This window comes from Thunnus thynnus, chromosome 13 (assembly GCF_963924715.1).
Source record: "Thunnus thynnus chromosome 13, fThuThy2.1, whole genome shotgun sequence".
Taxonomy (NCBI): Eukaryota; Metazoa; Chordata; class Actinopteri; order Scombriformes; family Scombridae; genus Thunnus; species Thunnus thynnus.
Window position 1 is genome coordinate 31,358,274 of NC_089529.1, and position 13,269 is coordinate 31,371,542.

The following is a 13,269-nucleotide window of genomic DNA, read 5'->3' on the forward strand; positions in this document are numbered from 1 at the left end:
GGTTATGCTAGAAAAGAACTGGTTTGTACGACGTGTTGTTCGACCACGTCAGTGAAAAGCCGGCCGTCATAGAGAGGGAGGAGACGTGATAATCATTTAAATATGGAGATAACAGATCACATGTTCAGACAGTCTCTCCTGGAAGACATTCATGGTGTTGCACTCGCTTGTTCATATGTAAAGTGACATGATATGATTTATTTATACATTACAGACATAAAAAACATGTTAAAGTGAAAACACTTATTTCCAACATGGACCCAAGATGTTAAAATACAAAACACAAGACAGACAACGTAAAACTGAATCACCACAAATTAAATAAAATAATAAACGCCCACATCAAAACACAAAGTACAACAAAGACAATTTGATGGCTGAAGTAAAAATGGAATTGCAGATTTCATTATAAACCTGTGAACATGTTCCATAAATAAGTCCTGACCTGACTTCTATAAGCTCCTCTCGTTTTTAACAGCTGGATGTGTAACAGGAGGCTGTTCCACAACACAGCAGCAGCTTAAAAAAAGGAACTTCTGGCTACATTATTCACTGGAGGGACTTTATATGAACACACACTGGCCCTGGTGTTATAGCCATGCTGAGTATGTTCCATTGTTATCTGTGAAGTATTGAGGAGCAAACCCATTGATAATGTTGAACATATGATGCAGCTTCTGTTGTTCTACTCTGAGCTGTACTGGCAGCAGTCCTACACTTCTGAATTCATCACCAACATGAGTTAAACAGGATACATTTGATAAATACTGAATAATATTATTTTGCATCACCTGCAGTTTGTTCCTAAATTTAGATGTCAAACCACTGAACCAATCAGAACAGGCAGAATCAAACTGACGCTGTACCAATGAGGACATGAGAAGTTTCTCAACAGAAAAGTCAAAAAGAACCAGTGTGATACAAGCAGACACTGAGCAGCTCCACTGGAGCAGCTGGAGGTTGTAGCTGCCTTGCTCCAGGGCACTTCAGCAGTGTACAGTGAGGGAGGGAGAGCTGTATGGAGGGTTGATCAGAGCTGTTGGGACTAAACCAAACTGACTGATGAAGCAAAACACTGAGCTGAAAGCTACAAACAGACTGAGCTCTTGATTCTCAGTGGGATCAGCAGGACTAGTAAAGCTTTACCACTACAGGGAGTCATCTGATTCTCTGTTCACATCCAAATATCACTTGATGGACCTTTAGCTTGTGTTTGTCTCTGTGTGGACAGACATAATGTGAGCTCATTCTTCATGATTCCTCCACAGAGTGGACCAGGAGAGCTCAGAGGTTCCCAGTGGTCAGTCTGCCCAGCAGCATCAAACACACCTGGACTCCATATTTATGGTCTGTACATGTACAACAGCTACGTTTACATCTATTGTGTTCACAGTCATCTCCATGCTGCACTTTGTAGACCAGTGGATTGTCAGTCTGTCCAACATGGATCTGATGTTTGCTTCATAATTTCAGTTTGATTGTGTCCTTCATATAGTATTCTGTTCCAGCTGCTGGAGGAGAACATCGTCACCTTTGTGAAGAACGAGCTGAAGAAGATGCAGAAGGTTGTGAGTTCAGATTACCCAGAATGCCTAGAGAGTCAGAGGGAGGATGAGGAGATGTTGGACGGTGAGGACGAAGAGCAGAGGAGGAGCAGCAGAGAGGCATTTCTGAAGATTACACTGCACTTCCTGAGGAGAATGAAGCAGGAGGAGCTGGCTGACAGTCTGCAGAGCAGTAAGAGGATTTCTATAAAGATTTAACATGATGGATAAATGAGACATTTACTGATGTCTCAACAGATGGAGGAAAGTATGTTTTATATACTCATTCTTTGAGGGAATGAAATGTTGAAATATTTGCTTCATACTTCATTCATTGATCCTATTTCCTGTGTGTTCATTCAGGGAATCGTGCTGGCAGGTGTCAACGTAAACTCAAGTCTAACCTGCAGAAGAGGTTCCAGTGTGTGTTTGAGGGGATTGCTAAAGCAGGAAACCCAACCCTTCTGAATCAGATCTACACAGAGCTCTACATCACAGAGGGAGGGACTGCAGAGGTCAATGATGAACATGAGGTCAGACAGATTGAAACAGCATCCAGGAAACCAGACAGACCAGAAACAACCATCAGACAAGAAGACATCTTTAAAGCCTCACCTGGAAGAGATGAATCAATCAGAACAGTGATGACAAAGGGAGTGGCTGGCATTGGGAAAACAGTCTTAACACAGAAGTTCACTCTGGACTGGGCTGAAGACAAAGCCAACCAGGACATACACTTCACATTTCCATTCACGTTCAGAGAGCTGAATGTGCTGAAAGAGAAAAAGTACAGCTTGGTGGAACTTGTTCATCACTTCTTTACTGAAACCAAAGACGCAGGAATCTGCAGGTTTGAAGAGTTCCAGGTTGTATTCATCTTTGATGGTCTGGATGAGTGTCGACCTCCTCTGGACTTTGCCAACACTAAGATCCTGACTGATGTTACAGAGTCCACCTCAGTGGATGTGCTCCTGACAAACCTCATCAGGGGGAAACTGCTTCCCTCTGCTCGCCTCTGGATAACCACAAGACCTGCAGCAGCCAATCAGATCCCTCCTGAGTGTGTCGGCATGGTGACAGAGGTCAGAGGGTTCACTGATCCACAGAAGGAGGAGTACTTCAAGAAGAGATTCAGAGATGAGGAGCAGGCCAGCAACATCATCTCTCACATCAAGACATCACGAAGTCTCCACATCATGTGCCACATGCCAGTCTTCTGCTGGATCACTGCCACAGTTCTGGAGGATGTGTTGAAAAGCAGAGAAGGGAGAGAGCTGCCCAAGACCCTGACTGAGATGTACATCCACTTCCTGGTGGTTCAGTCCAAAATGAAGAAGGTCAAGTATGATGAAGGAGCTGAGACAGATACACACTGGAGTCCAGAGAGCAGGAAGATGGTTGAGTCTCTGGGAAAACTGGCTTTTGAGCAGCTGCAGAAAGGCAACCTGATCTTCTATGAATCAGACCTGACAGAGTGTGGCATCGATATCAGAGCAGCCTCAGTGTACTCAGGAGTGTTCACACAGGTCTTTAAAGAGGAAAGAGGGCTGTACCAGGACAAGGTGTTCTGCTTCATCCATCTGAGCGTACAGGAGTTTCTGGCTGCTCTTCATGTCCATCTGACATTTATCAAGTCTGGAGTCAATCTGCTGACAGAACAACAAACAACATCCTGGTGGCCTAAAGTCTTTAAAGAAAAACCTGAACCAACATGTTTCTACCAGAGTGCTGTGGATGAGGCCTTAAAGAGTCCAAATGGACACCTGGACTTGTTCCTCCGCTTCCTCCTGGGTCTTTCACTGCAGACCAATCAGAGTCTCCTCAGTGGTTTGCTGACACAGACAGGAAGTAGCTCACTGACCAGTCAGGAAACAGTCAAGTACATCAAGAAGAAGATCAGTGAGGATCTGTCTGCAGAGAGAAGCATCAATCTGTTCCACTGTCTGAATGAGCTTAATGATCATACTCTAGTGGAGGAGATCCAACAGTCTCTGAGATCAGGAAGTCTCTCCACAGATGAACTGTCTCCTGCTCAGTGGTCAGCTCTGGTCTTCATCTTACTGTCATCAGAAAAAGATCTGGATGTGTTTGACCTGAAGAAATACTCTGCTTCAGAGGAGGCTCTTCTGAGGCTGCTGCCAGTGGTCAAAGCCTCCAACAAAGCTCTGTAAGTGCACAGTTATTTATTGATTGATTTATTGATTTATTGAAAAGATATTCAAAGAAATATATTTAAGATGGGAGAAAAATACGTTTTTAAGTATTTTTCCATATTTGTTCTCCAGACTAAGTGGTTGTAACCTCTCAGAGAGAAGCTGTGCAGCTCTGTCCTCAGTTCTCAGCTCCCAGTCCTCCAGCCTGAAAGGGCTAGACATGAGTAACAACAACCTGCAGAGTTCAGGAGTGAAGCTGCTGTCTGCTGGACTGGAGAGTCCACACTGTGCACTGGAAACTCTCAGGTCAGGATTCATCAACCTGCACAACTGATCACCATTTAAATTGTGATTTATATGACTTGATAAACACCTGGACATTTTCTCGACTCAAATTATTTTCAGACCAGTTGTGTGTTTAGACCCTGTGAATAACTTTCTATTAATATATTTCCATTTGTTTTGTTCTGCCTTCGCTGTTGATACCTGAAATACGAGAGAGGAGTTTTAGATTCAAAAACTGAATGAAAAACTGTGTAACTGGCCCAAAGTAAAACACATACAGACATTTATTCAGTTAATAGTGTTTTGGTAACAGTTATAGTTTCTTTTAATTTCAGAGCAGTATCTGTGCTGGGATGATAGTGATTTTTAGTCACAATGGTGATATGACAGTGCACCCCAGCTGTTATGTGGTTAACCACCATTTAATTCTTCTTTTTTTTCAAACAACCTTAAAACTCATGATTACTGAAAATGTATGAAATAGAGTCAGTGAGTGTGAGTGAAGGAGTCAGAAATGCTTCCTTACTATTAGTTTTTATATTTATTTCCACAACCTTCAGTCCTTATATGCCACATTAGTTAGGATTCCTGTTCTGTATTCAACTGTGAGCATCTGAGACGGAGTCATTTACCTCTGTGACGTGTTGGAGGTTTGATGTTTTTACAAACTGTAGTCGGACTCTGTCACCTGCAGCTCTTCATCTTATCAGCTCACTGGCTGCTTCTTCTTTTACTATTCTTTATTTAGACCTATTTTTAGCAGTGAAGAGGTAGCAGTCGCTAACATCATGTTTACTAAGGTTACAGGAAGCTGGAACTGCCTCACAATACAAACCTTACTGTGGTTGGCCATTTGAATTTAGAAGTTGTGACTGAAAGTATTAAGTTTAACTTTAAAGATTAGAGAAACACATGATGATGATGAAAGTAATATACACACTACCTTCCAGTGCTGCAGTGACCTCAGATCATGTGACAAGTGTGTTGTCTTGTGTTTCTGCAGCCTGTCAGGATGTCTGATCACAGAGGAAGGCTGTACTTCTCTGGCCTCAGCTCTGAGCTCCAACCCCTCCCATCTGAGAGAGCTGGACTTGAGCTACAATCATCCAGGAGACTCAGGAGAGAAGCTGCTCTCTGCTGGACTGGAGGATCCACACTGGGGACTGGATACTCTCAGGTATGGACAGACAGGTTCACACTCTCAGATACAGACCAACTCACTCTCATGGCAATTCGTGCAACAGTCATGTAATTTAATCTATCTATTTGTGTACATTGACACACTTTTTCCATTTATTTCGTGACAGTCAGCAGGATTTTCAAACTTATGTATTTCAGGTGGAAGTAGGTTTTGTTCCTGCAGCACATTTTTTTCTGTCAGTTTGGGACTCGGGAGCTCAGAGGCTGTAATGTTTTTTCTCACATGCTATTCATTTTTAAACTATAACTGCTTCATCACTCAACCATCACTCGCATATGAACTTAAGTGACATACCATTCTTAATCCATAGGGTTCAATATGACATTGGTCCACCCTTTACAGCTATAACAGCTTCAACTCTTCTGAGAAGGCTTTCCACAAGGTTTAGCAGTGTGTTTATGGGAATTTTTGACCATTCTTCCAGAAGCGCATTTGTGAGGTCACACACTGATGTTGGATGAGAAGGCCTGGCTTTCAGTCTCCGCTCTAATTCATCCCAACGGTGTTCTATCAGGTTGAGGTCAGGACTCTGTGCAGGCCAGTCAAGTTCATCCACACCAAACTCTCTCATCCATGTCTTTATGGACCTTGCTTTGTGCACTGGTGCACAGTCATGTTGGAACAGGAAGGGGCCATCCCCAAACTGTTCCCACAAAGTTGGGAGCATGGAATTGTCCAAAATCTCTTGGTATTCTGAAGCATTCAGAGTTCCTTTCACTGAAACTAAGGGGCCAAGCCCAGCTCCTCAAAAACAACCCCACACCATAATCCCCCCTCCACCAAACTTTACACTTGGCACAATGCAGTCAGACAAGTACCGTTCTCCTGGCAACTGCCAAACCCAGACTCATCCATCAGATCGCCAGACGGTGAAGCGCGATTCGTCACTCCAGAGAACACGTCTCCACTGCTCTAGAGTCCAGTGGCAGTGTGCTTTACACTACTGCATCCGACACTGATGTATGGCTTGGATGTAGCTGTCTCAGCCATGGAAACCCATTCCATGAAGCTCTCTACGCACTGTTCTTGAGCTAATCTGAAGGCCACATGACGTTTGGAGGTCTGTAGCGATTGACTCTGCTGAAAGTTGACGACCTCTGTGCACTATGCGCCTCAGCATCCGCTGACCCGCTCTGTCATTTTACGTGGCCTACCACTTCTTGGCTTAGTTGCTGTCATTCCCAATAGCTTCCACTTTGTTATAATACCACTGACAGTTGTCTGTGGAATATTTAGGAGTGAGGAAATTTCCTGACTGGACTTGTTACACAGGTGGCATCCTATCACAGTATCCTGCTGGAATTCACTGAGCTCCTGAGAGCGACCCATTCTTTCACAAATGTTTGTAGAAACAGTCTGCATGCCTTGGTGCTTGATTTTATACACCTGTGGCCATGGAATTGAAATAAACCATTACCAAATTTCATTATCATTTATAAAATATTTATTCTCTCTTCGTTGGAAAAAATCCATGATTGAAATTCTGATTAAAATGCTTCAACAGTGACACCTGCAGGGTAGGAGGAGAAAGAGCAGTGTGTGTGAGGTGGTGGTGGGGAGCAGTGGGGGGGAGTGGGGGGTCAGAGGAGGACGGGCTCCTGCTGTCCTCCTCAGGGCGGATCTCTTACATCAATTTAATGTACTTTATTTATTTTTATGCTAATCTAAGATTGGCCAAGACACGTAAAATGATGTTCCAAGGGAGGACGTCCTCCCTAACCAATCAACAACCAGAATACAATATTGACATCACTTTGGTCCAATGATAGTTTCCAGATTTCATCTTCAGTTCTCTGCAACTGTAACGTACATGAGTGTGACAAACTGATAAGAGAAGAAGAGCGGTAAGATATGGATAAATTGATAGAGTAGCATATTAGAAAATGAATTATAACTTGCAAATTACAAACTATATTTTTAAACACATCAGTAAAACATTACATCTCATTTAGGCCCTTTCAACAACCAAATTACCCTCAGCGGGACTACGGTGACGTGCTGCTGCTCTGAAGTGAACTCCTCCCAACAACAATAGAAAGTTAACATCATTTAAATGAAACAACCAGGAGAGTTAGCTTGTTTGTCATTGTTGCTAATGATATCAGACTGGTTAACCAGCAGCCACAAAGTTCTGTTAACTAACAAACAAAATGACCAACAGCCACAAATGGATGTTATGACATGAATACTTCATCTCCATGATAGAAAGAAGAAGACATCAGATAACGTGAGTCAGATACAGTTTCTCTCTCTCTGTCTCTTTGGTTGCTAATTTCATCTCTGATGGTTAAATGTCTCTGTGTGGCTGTTGTGTTAATTTATCTCCTTAACCAGAATGCAGCAGAGATCATATAATGTGTTGTAGGTAGTTTGCTTGTTGAAGTTACAGTGAGCTGTCTGGACTCACTCATTCATGTGGAATTGATCCAGTTTTTAATTGAGTGGTTGTTCAGTCACCTGTTGATGTTGTGTGATTAGTGAATGAGTGTGCAGGAGGTCTGGCTGCTTGTTGTGACAGTTTCTTCAGTTGGTTTTTAAGCTGAGTCGTATATTGAGTAATAAGCTTAAAGTAACTAGAATAACAAGTGTTAACATGTCAGCTTTGTGGACTATATTTTATATGTGATGCATATAGATCAGAGTGTGTAAGTCATGTATTTGATACATGCATTAATACTTTCTGATGTGAACCTACACTTTTAGATCTGTGAATGTTTTAGTGTTCAGTCTTTCTAGTATTCAGCACTGATCTGTTCCTGTATCACATTATAAACTTTGTGGTACTTTATATATTTCTGTATACTAAGAAAATACACAGGAAACACGTGTAAATCATGTGATATGTTGTCTGTTTCTGATGAGAACATAAATCTGTTGCCACAATAGAACAATACTATAAATTTGAATTTAACTTTGTTGGTAAAATGACACATTGTGAACCACTGCACGGCTAAAATGAGCTCTTCTTTGTTTAGAAACAATATGTATATGCTAAATGTCTTTAAAGAAGCAGCCGTTTCACCACTCAGGGGTTTTTGTTTTTGAAAGCAAATTGTTTTATTGGCATATAAAACTGTCCCCCACCCCTCTGATTTCATCAGCTGGGGAACAATGATATAGTTTGATGTGGTTTGTTGTGAGATTCCATGTTGGTTTTTCTCCTGTCCTCCCCAATATTTTGAGTCACCAGCCGCCACTGATATAACTATATATATATTATATATGTTCAGACGCGGCGCTAGAGTAAATCAATAGGACGGGCATTTGATTTTCATGAGGGGGCACAATGCATTGTATATTTGTTTAACCTGTTATCAAACAAGTTGAACACAGCTTTGGACGGAGGATACACAGACCCCCGGTCCTTGTGAAAGAAAACTGAATAGTAGGTTATCATTTTATAAATCTTTTGTTTATATGTTGCAAATGTTTTTAAACTGAGGGGTCAGTGGTTGTTGTCAACTGAATGTGATGTAATGTCATTGTCATTTTGGTATACATGCTGGTGAAGAAATCCTGCTCCTAGGCTCAGCAAACCACTGAGTCTCCTCAGTGGTTTGCTGACACAGACAGGAAGTAGCTCACTGACCAGTCAGGAAACAGTCAAGTACATCAAGAAGAAGATCAGTGAGGATCTGTCTGCAGAGAGAAGCATCAATCTGTTCCACTGTCTGAATGAGCTTAATGATCATACTCTAGTGGAGGAGATCCAACAGTCTCTGAGATCAGGAAGTCTCTCCACAGATGAACTGTCTCCTGCTCAGTGGTCAGCTCTGGTCTTCATCTTACTGTCATCAGAAAAAGATCTGGATGTGTTTGACCTGAAGAAATACTCTGCTTCAGAGGAGGCTCTTCTGAGGCTGCTGCCAGTGGTCAAAGCCTCCAACAAAGCTCTGTAAGTGCACAGTTATTTATTGATTGATTTATTGATTTATTGAAAAGATATTCAAAGAAATATATTTAAGATGGGAGAAAAATACGTTTTTAAGTATTTTTCCATATTTGTTCTCCAGACTAAGTGGTTGTAACCTCTCAGAGAGAAGCTGTGCAGCTCTGTCCTCAGTTCTCAGCTCCCAGTCCTCCAGCCTGAAAGGGCTAGACATGAGTAACAACAACCTGCAGAGTTCAGGAGTGAAGCTGCTGTCTGCTGGACTGGAGAGTCCACACTGTGCACTGGAAACTCTCAGGTCAGGATTCATCAACCTGCACAACTGATCACCATTTAAATTGTGATTTATATGACTTGATAAACACCTGGACATTTTCTCGACTCAAATTATTTTCAGACCAGTTGTGTGTTTAGACCCTGTGAATAACTTTCTATTAATATATTTCCATTTGTTTTGTTCTGCCTTCGCTGTTGATACCTGAAATACGAGAGAGGAGTTTTAGATTCAAAAACTGAATGAAAAACTGTGTAACTGGCCCAAAGTAAAACACATACAGACATTTATTCAGTTAATAGTGTTTTGGTAACAGTTATAGTTTCTTTTAATTTCAGAGCAGTATCTGTGCTGGGATGATAGTGATTTTTAGTCACAATGGTGATATGACAGTGCACCCCAGCTGTTATGTGGTTAACCACCATTTAATTCTTCTTTTTTTTCAAACAACCTTAAAACTCATGATTACTGAAAATGTATGAAATAGAGTCAGTGAGTGTGAGTGAAGGAGTCAGAAATGCTTCCTTACTATTAGTTTTTATATTTATTTCCACAACCTTCAGTCCTTATATGCCACATTAGTTAGGATTCCTGTTCTGTATTCAACTGTGAGCATCTGAGACGGAGTCATTTACCTCTGTGACGTGTTGGAGGTTTGATGTTTTTACAAACTGTAGTCGGACTCTGTCACCTGCAGCTCTTCATCTTATCAGCTCACTGGCTGCTTCTTCTTTTACTATTCTTTATTTAGACCTATTTTTAGCAGTGAAGAGGTAGCAGTCGCTAACATCATGTTTACTAAGGTTACAGGAAGCTGGAACTGCCTCACAATACAAACCTTACTGTGGTTGGCCATTTGAATTTAGAAGTTGTGACTGAAAGTATTAAGTTTAACTTTAAAGATTAGAGAAACACATGATGATGATGAAAGTAATATACACACTACCTTCCAGTGCTGCAGTGACCTCAGATCATGTGACAAGTGTGTTGTCTTGTGTTTCTGCAGCCTGTCAGGATGTCTGATCACAGAGGAAGGCTGTACTTCTCTGGCCTCAGCTCTGAGCTCCAACCCCTCCCATCTGAGAGAGCTGGACTTGAGCTACAATCATCCAGGAGACTCAGGAGAGAAGCTGCTCTCTGCTGGACTGGAGGATCCACACTGGGGACTGGATACTCTCAGGTATGGACAGACAGGTTCACACTCTCAGATACAGACCAACTCACTCTCATGGCAATTCGTGCAACAGTCATGTAATTTAATCTATCTATTTGTGTACATTGACACACTTTTTCCATTTATTTCGTGACAGTCAGCAGGATTTTCAAACTTATGTATTTCAGGTGGAAGTAGGTTTTGTTCCTGCAGCACATTTTTTTCTGTCAGTTTGGGACTCGGGAGCTCAGAGGCTGTAATGTTTTTTCTCACATGCTATTCATTTTTAAACTATAACTGCTTCATCACTCAACCATCACTCGCATATGAACTTAAGTGACATACCATTCTTAATCCATAGGGTTCAATATGACATTGGTCCACCCTTTACAGCTATAACAGCTTCAACTCTTCTGAGAAGGCTTTCCACAAGGTTTAGCAGTGTGTTTATGGGAATTTTTGACCATTCTTCCAGAAGCGCATTTGTGAGGTCACACACTGATGTTGGATGAGAAGGCCTGGCTTTCAGTCTCCGCTCTAATTCATCCCAACGGTGTTCTATCAGGTTGAGGTCAGGACTCTGTGCAGGCCAGTCAAGTTCATCCACACCAAACTCTCTCATCCATGTCTTTATGGACCTTGCTTTGTGCACTGGTGCACAGTCATGTTGGAACAGGAAGGGGCCATCCCCAAACTGTTCCCACAAAGTTGGGAGCATGGAATTGTCCAAAATCTCTTGGTATTCTGAAGCATTCAGAGTTCCTTTCACTGAAACTAAGGGGCCAAGCCCAGCTCCTCAAAAACAACCCCACACCATAATCCCCCCTCCACCAAACTTTACACTTGGCACAATGCAGTCAGACAAGTACCGTTCTCCTGGCAACTGCCAAACCCAGACTCATCCATCAGATCGCCAGACGGTGAAGCGCGATTCGTCACTCCAGAGAACACGTCTCCACTGCTCTAGAGTCCAGTGGCAGTGTGCTTTACACTACTGCATCCGACACTGATGTATGGCTTGGATGTAGCTGTCTCAGCCATGGAAACCCATTCCATGAAGCTCTCTACGCACTGTTCTTGAGCTAATCTGAAGGCCACATGACGTTTGGAGGTCTGTAGCGATTGACTCTGCTGAAAGTTGACGACCTCTGTGCACTATGCGCCTCAGCATCCGCTGACCCGCTCTGTCATTTTACGTGGCCTACCACTTCTTGGCTTAGTTGCTGTCATTCCCAATAGCTTCCACTTTGTTATAATACCACTGACAGTTGTCTGTGGAATATTTAGGAGTGAGGAAATTTCCTGACTGGACTTGTTACACAGGTGGCATCCTATCACAGTATCCTGCTGGAATTCACTGAGCTCCTGAGAGCGACCCATTCTTTCACAAATGTTTGTAGAAACAGTCTGCATGCCTTGGTGCTTGATTTTATACACCTGTGGCCATGGAATTGAAATAAACCATTACCAAATTTCATTATCATTTATAAAATATTTATTCTCTCTTCGTTGGAAAAAATCCATGATTGAAATTCTGATTAAAATGCTTCAACAGTGACACCTGCAGGGTAGGAGGAGAAAGAGCAGTGTGTGTGAGGTGGTGGTGGGGAGCAGTGGGGGGGAGTGGGGGGTCAGAGGAGGACGGGCTCCTGCTGTCCTCCTCAGGGCGGATCTCTTACATCAATTTAATGTACTTTATTTATTTTTATGCTAATCTAAGATTGGCCAAGACACGTAAAATGATGTTCCAAGGGAGGACGTCCTCCCTAACCAATCAACAACCAGAATACAATATTGACATCACTTTGGTCCAATGATAGTTTCCAGATTTCATCTTCAGTTCTCTGCAACTGTAACGTACATGAGTGTGACAAACTGATAAGAGAAGAAGAGCGGTAAGATATGGATAAATTGATAGAGTAGCATATTAGAAAATGAATTATAACTTGCAAATTACAAACTATATTTTTAAACACATCAGTAAAACATTACATCTCATTTAGGCCCTTTCAACAACCAAATTACCCTCAGCGGGACTACGGTGACGTGCTGCTGCTCTGAAGTGAACTCCTCCCAACAACAATAGAAAGTTAACATCATTTAAATGAAACAACCAGGAGAGTTAGCTTGTTTGTCATTGTTGCTAATGATATCAGACTGGTTAACCAGCAGCCACAAAGTTCTGTTAACTAACAAACAAAATGACCAACAGCCACAAATGGATGTTATGACATGAATACTTCATCTCCATGATAGAAAGAAGAAGACATCAGATAACGTGAGTCAGATACAGTTTCTCTCTCTCTGTCTCTTTGGTTGCTAATTTCATCTCTGATGGTTAAATGTCTCTGTGTGGCTGTTGTGTTAATTTATCTCCTTAACCAGAATGCAGCAGAGATCATATAATGTGTTGTAGGTAGTTTGCTTGTTGAAGTTACAGTGAGCTGTCTGGACTCACTCATTCATGTGGAATTGATCCAGTTTTTAATTGAGTGGTTGTTCAGTCACCTGTTGATGTTGTGTGATTAGTGAATGAGTGTGCAGGAGGTCTGGCTGCTTGTTGTGACAGTTTCTTCAGTTGGTTTTTAAGCTGAGTCGTATATTGAGTAATAAGCTTAAAGTAACTAGAATAACAAGTGTTAACATGTCAGCTTTGTGGACTATATTTTATATGTGATGCATATAGATCAGAGTGTGTAAGTCATGTATTTGATACATGCATTAATACTTTCTGATGTGAACCTACACTTTTAGATCTGTGAATGTTTTA

At 41.9% G+C, this 13,269-nt stretch overlaps 2 protein-coding genes across 2 annotated transcripts in view; both read left to right on the forward strand.

Moving 5' to 3' along the window:
- Positions 1–927: 927 nt before the first annotated feature.
- LOC137196203 (NLR family CARD domain-containing protein 3-like) overlaps positions 928–13,269 on the forward strand; it is a 69,913-nt gene continuing 57,571 nt past the window's right edge. Inside the window, exons 1-2 of the mRNA XM_067609062.1 lie at positions 928–1,347; positions 1,509–1,737. Of these exons, the coding sequence (XP_067465163.1) occupies positions 1,345–1,347; positions 1,509–1,737 (232 nt within the window). The 5' untranslated portion in view covers positions 928–1,344. The remainder of the gene's footprint in view (positions 1,348–1,508; positions 1,738–13,269) is intronic.
- The window catches only part of LOC137196262 (ribonuclease inhibitor-like), a 43,180-nt gene continuing 33,828 nt past the window's right edge, over positions 3,918–13,269 (forward strand). The window contains exons 1-3 of the mRNA XM_067609134.1: positions 3,918–4,003; positions 8,710–9,078; positions 9,197–9,370. Of these exons, the coding sequence (XP_067465235.1) occupies positions 3,918–4,003; positions 8,710–9,078; positions 9,197–9,370 (629 nt within the window). The remainder of the gene's footprint in view (positions 4,004–8,709; positions 9,079–9,196; positions 9,371–13,269) is intronic.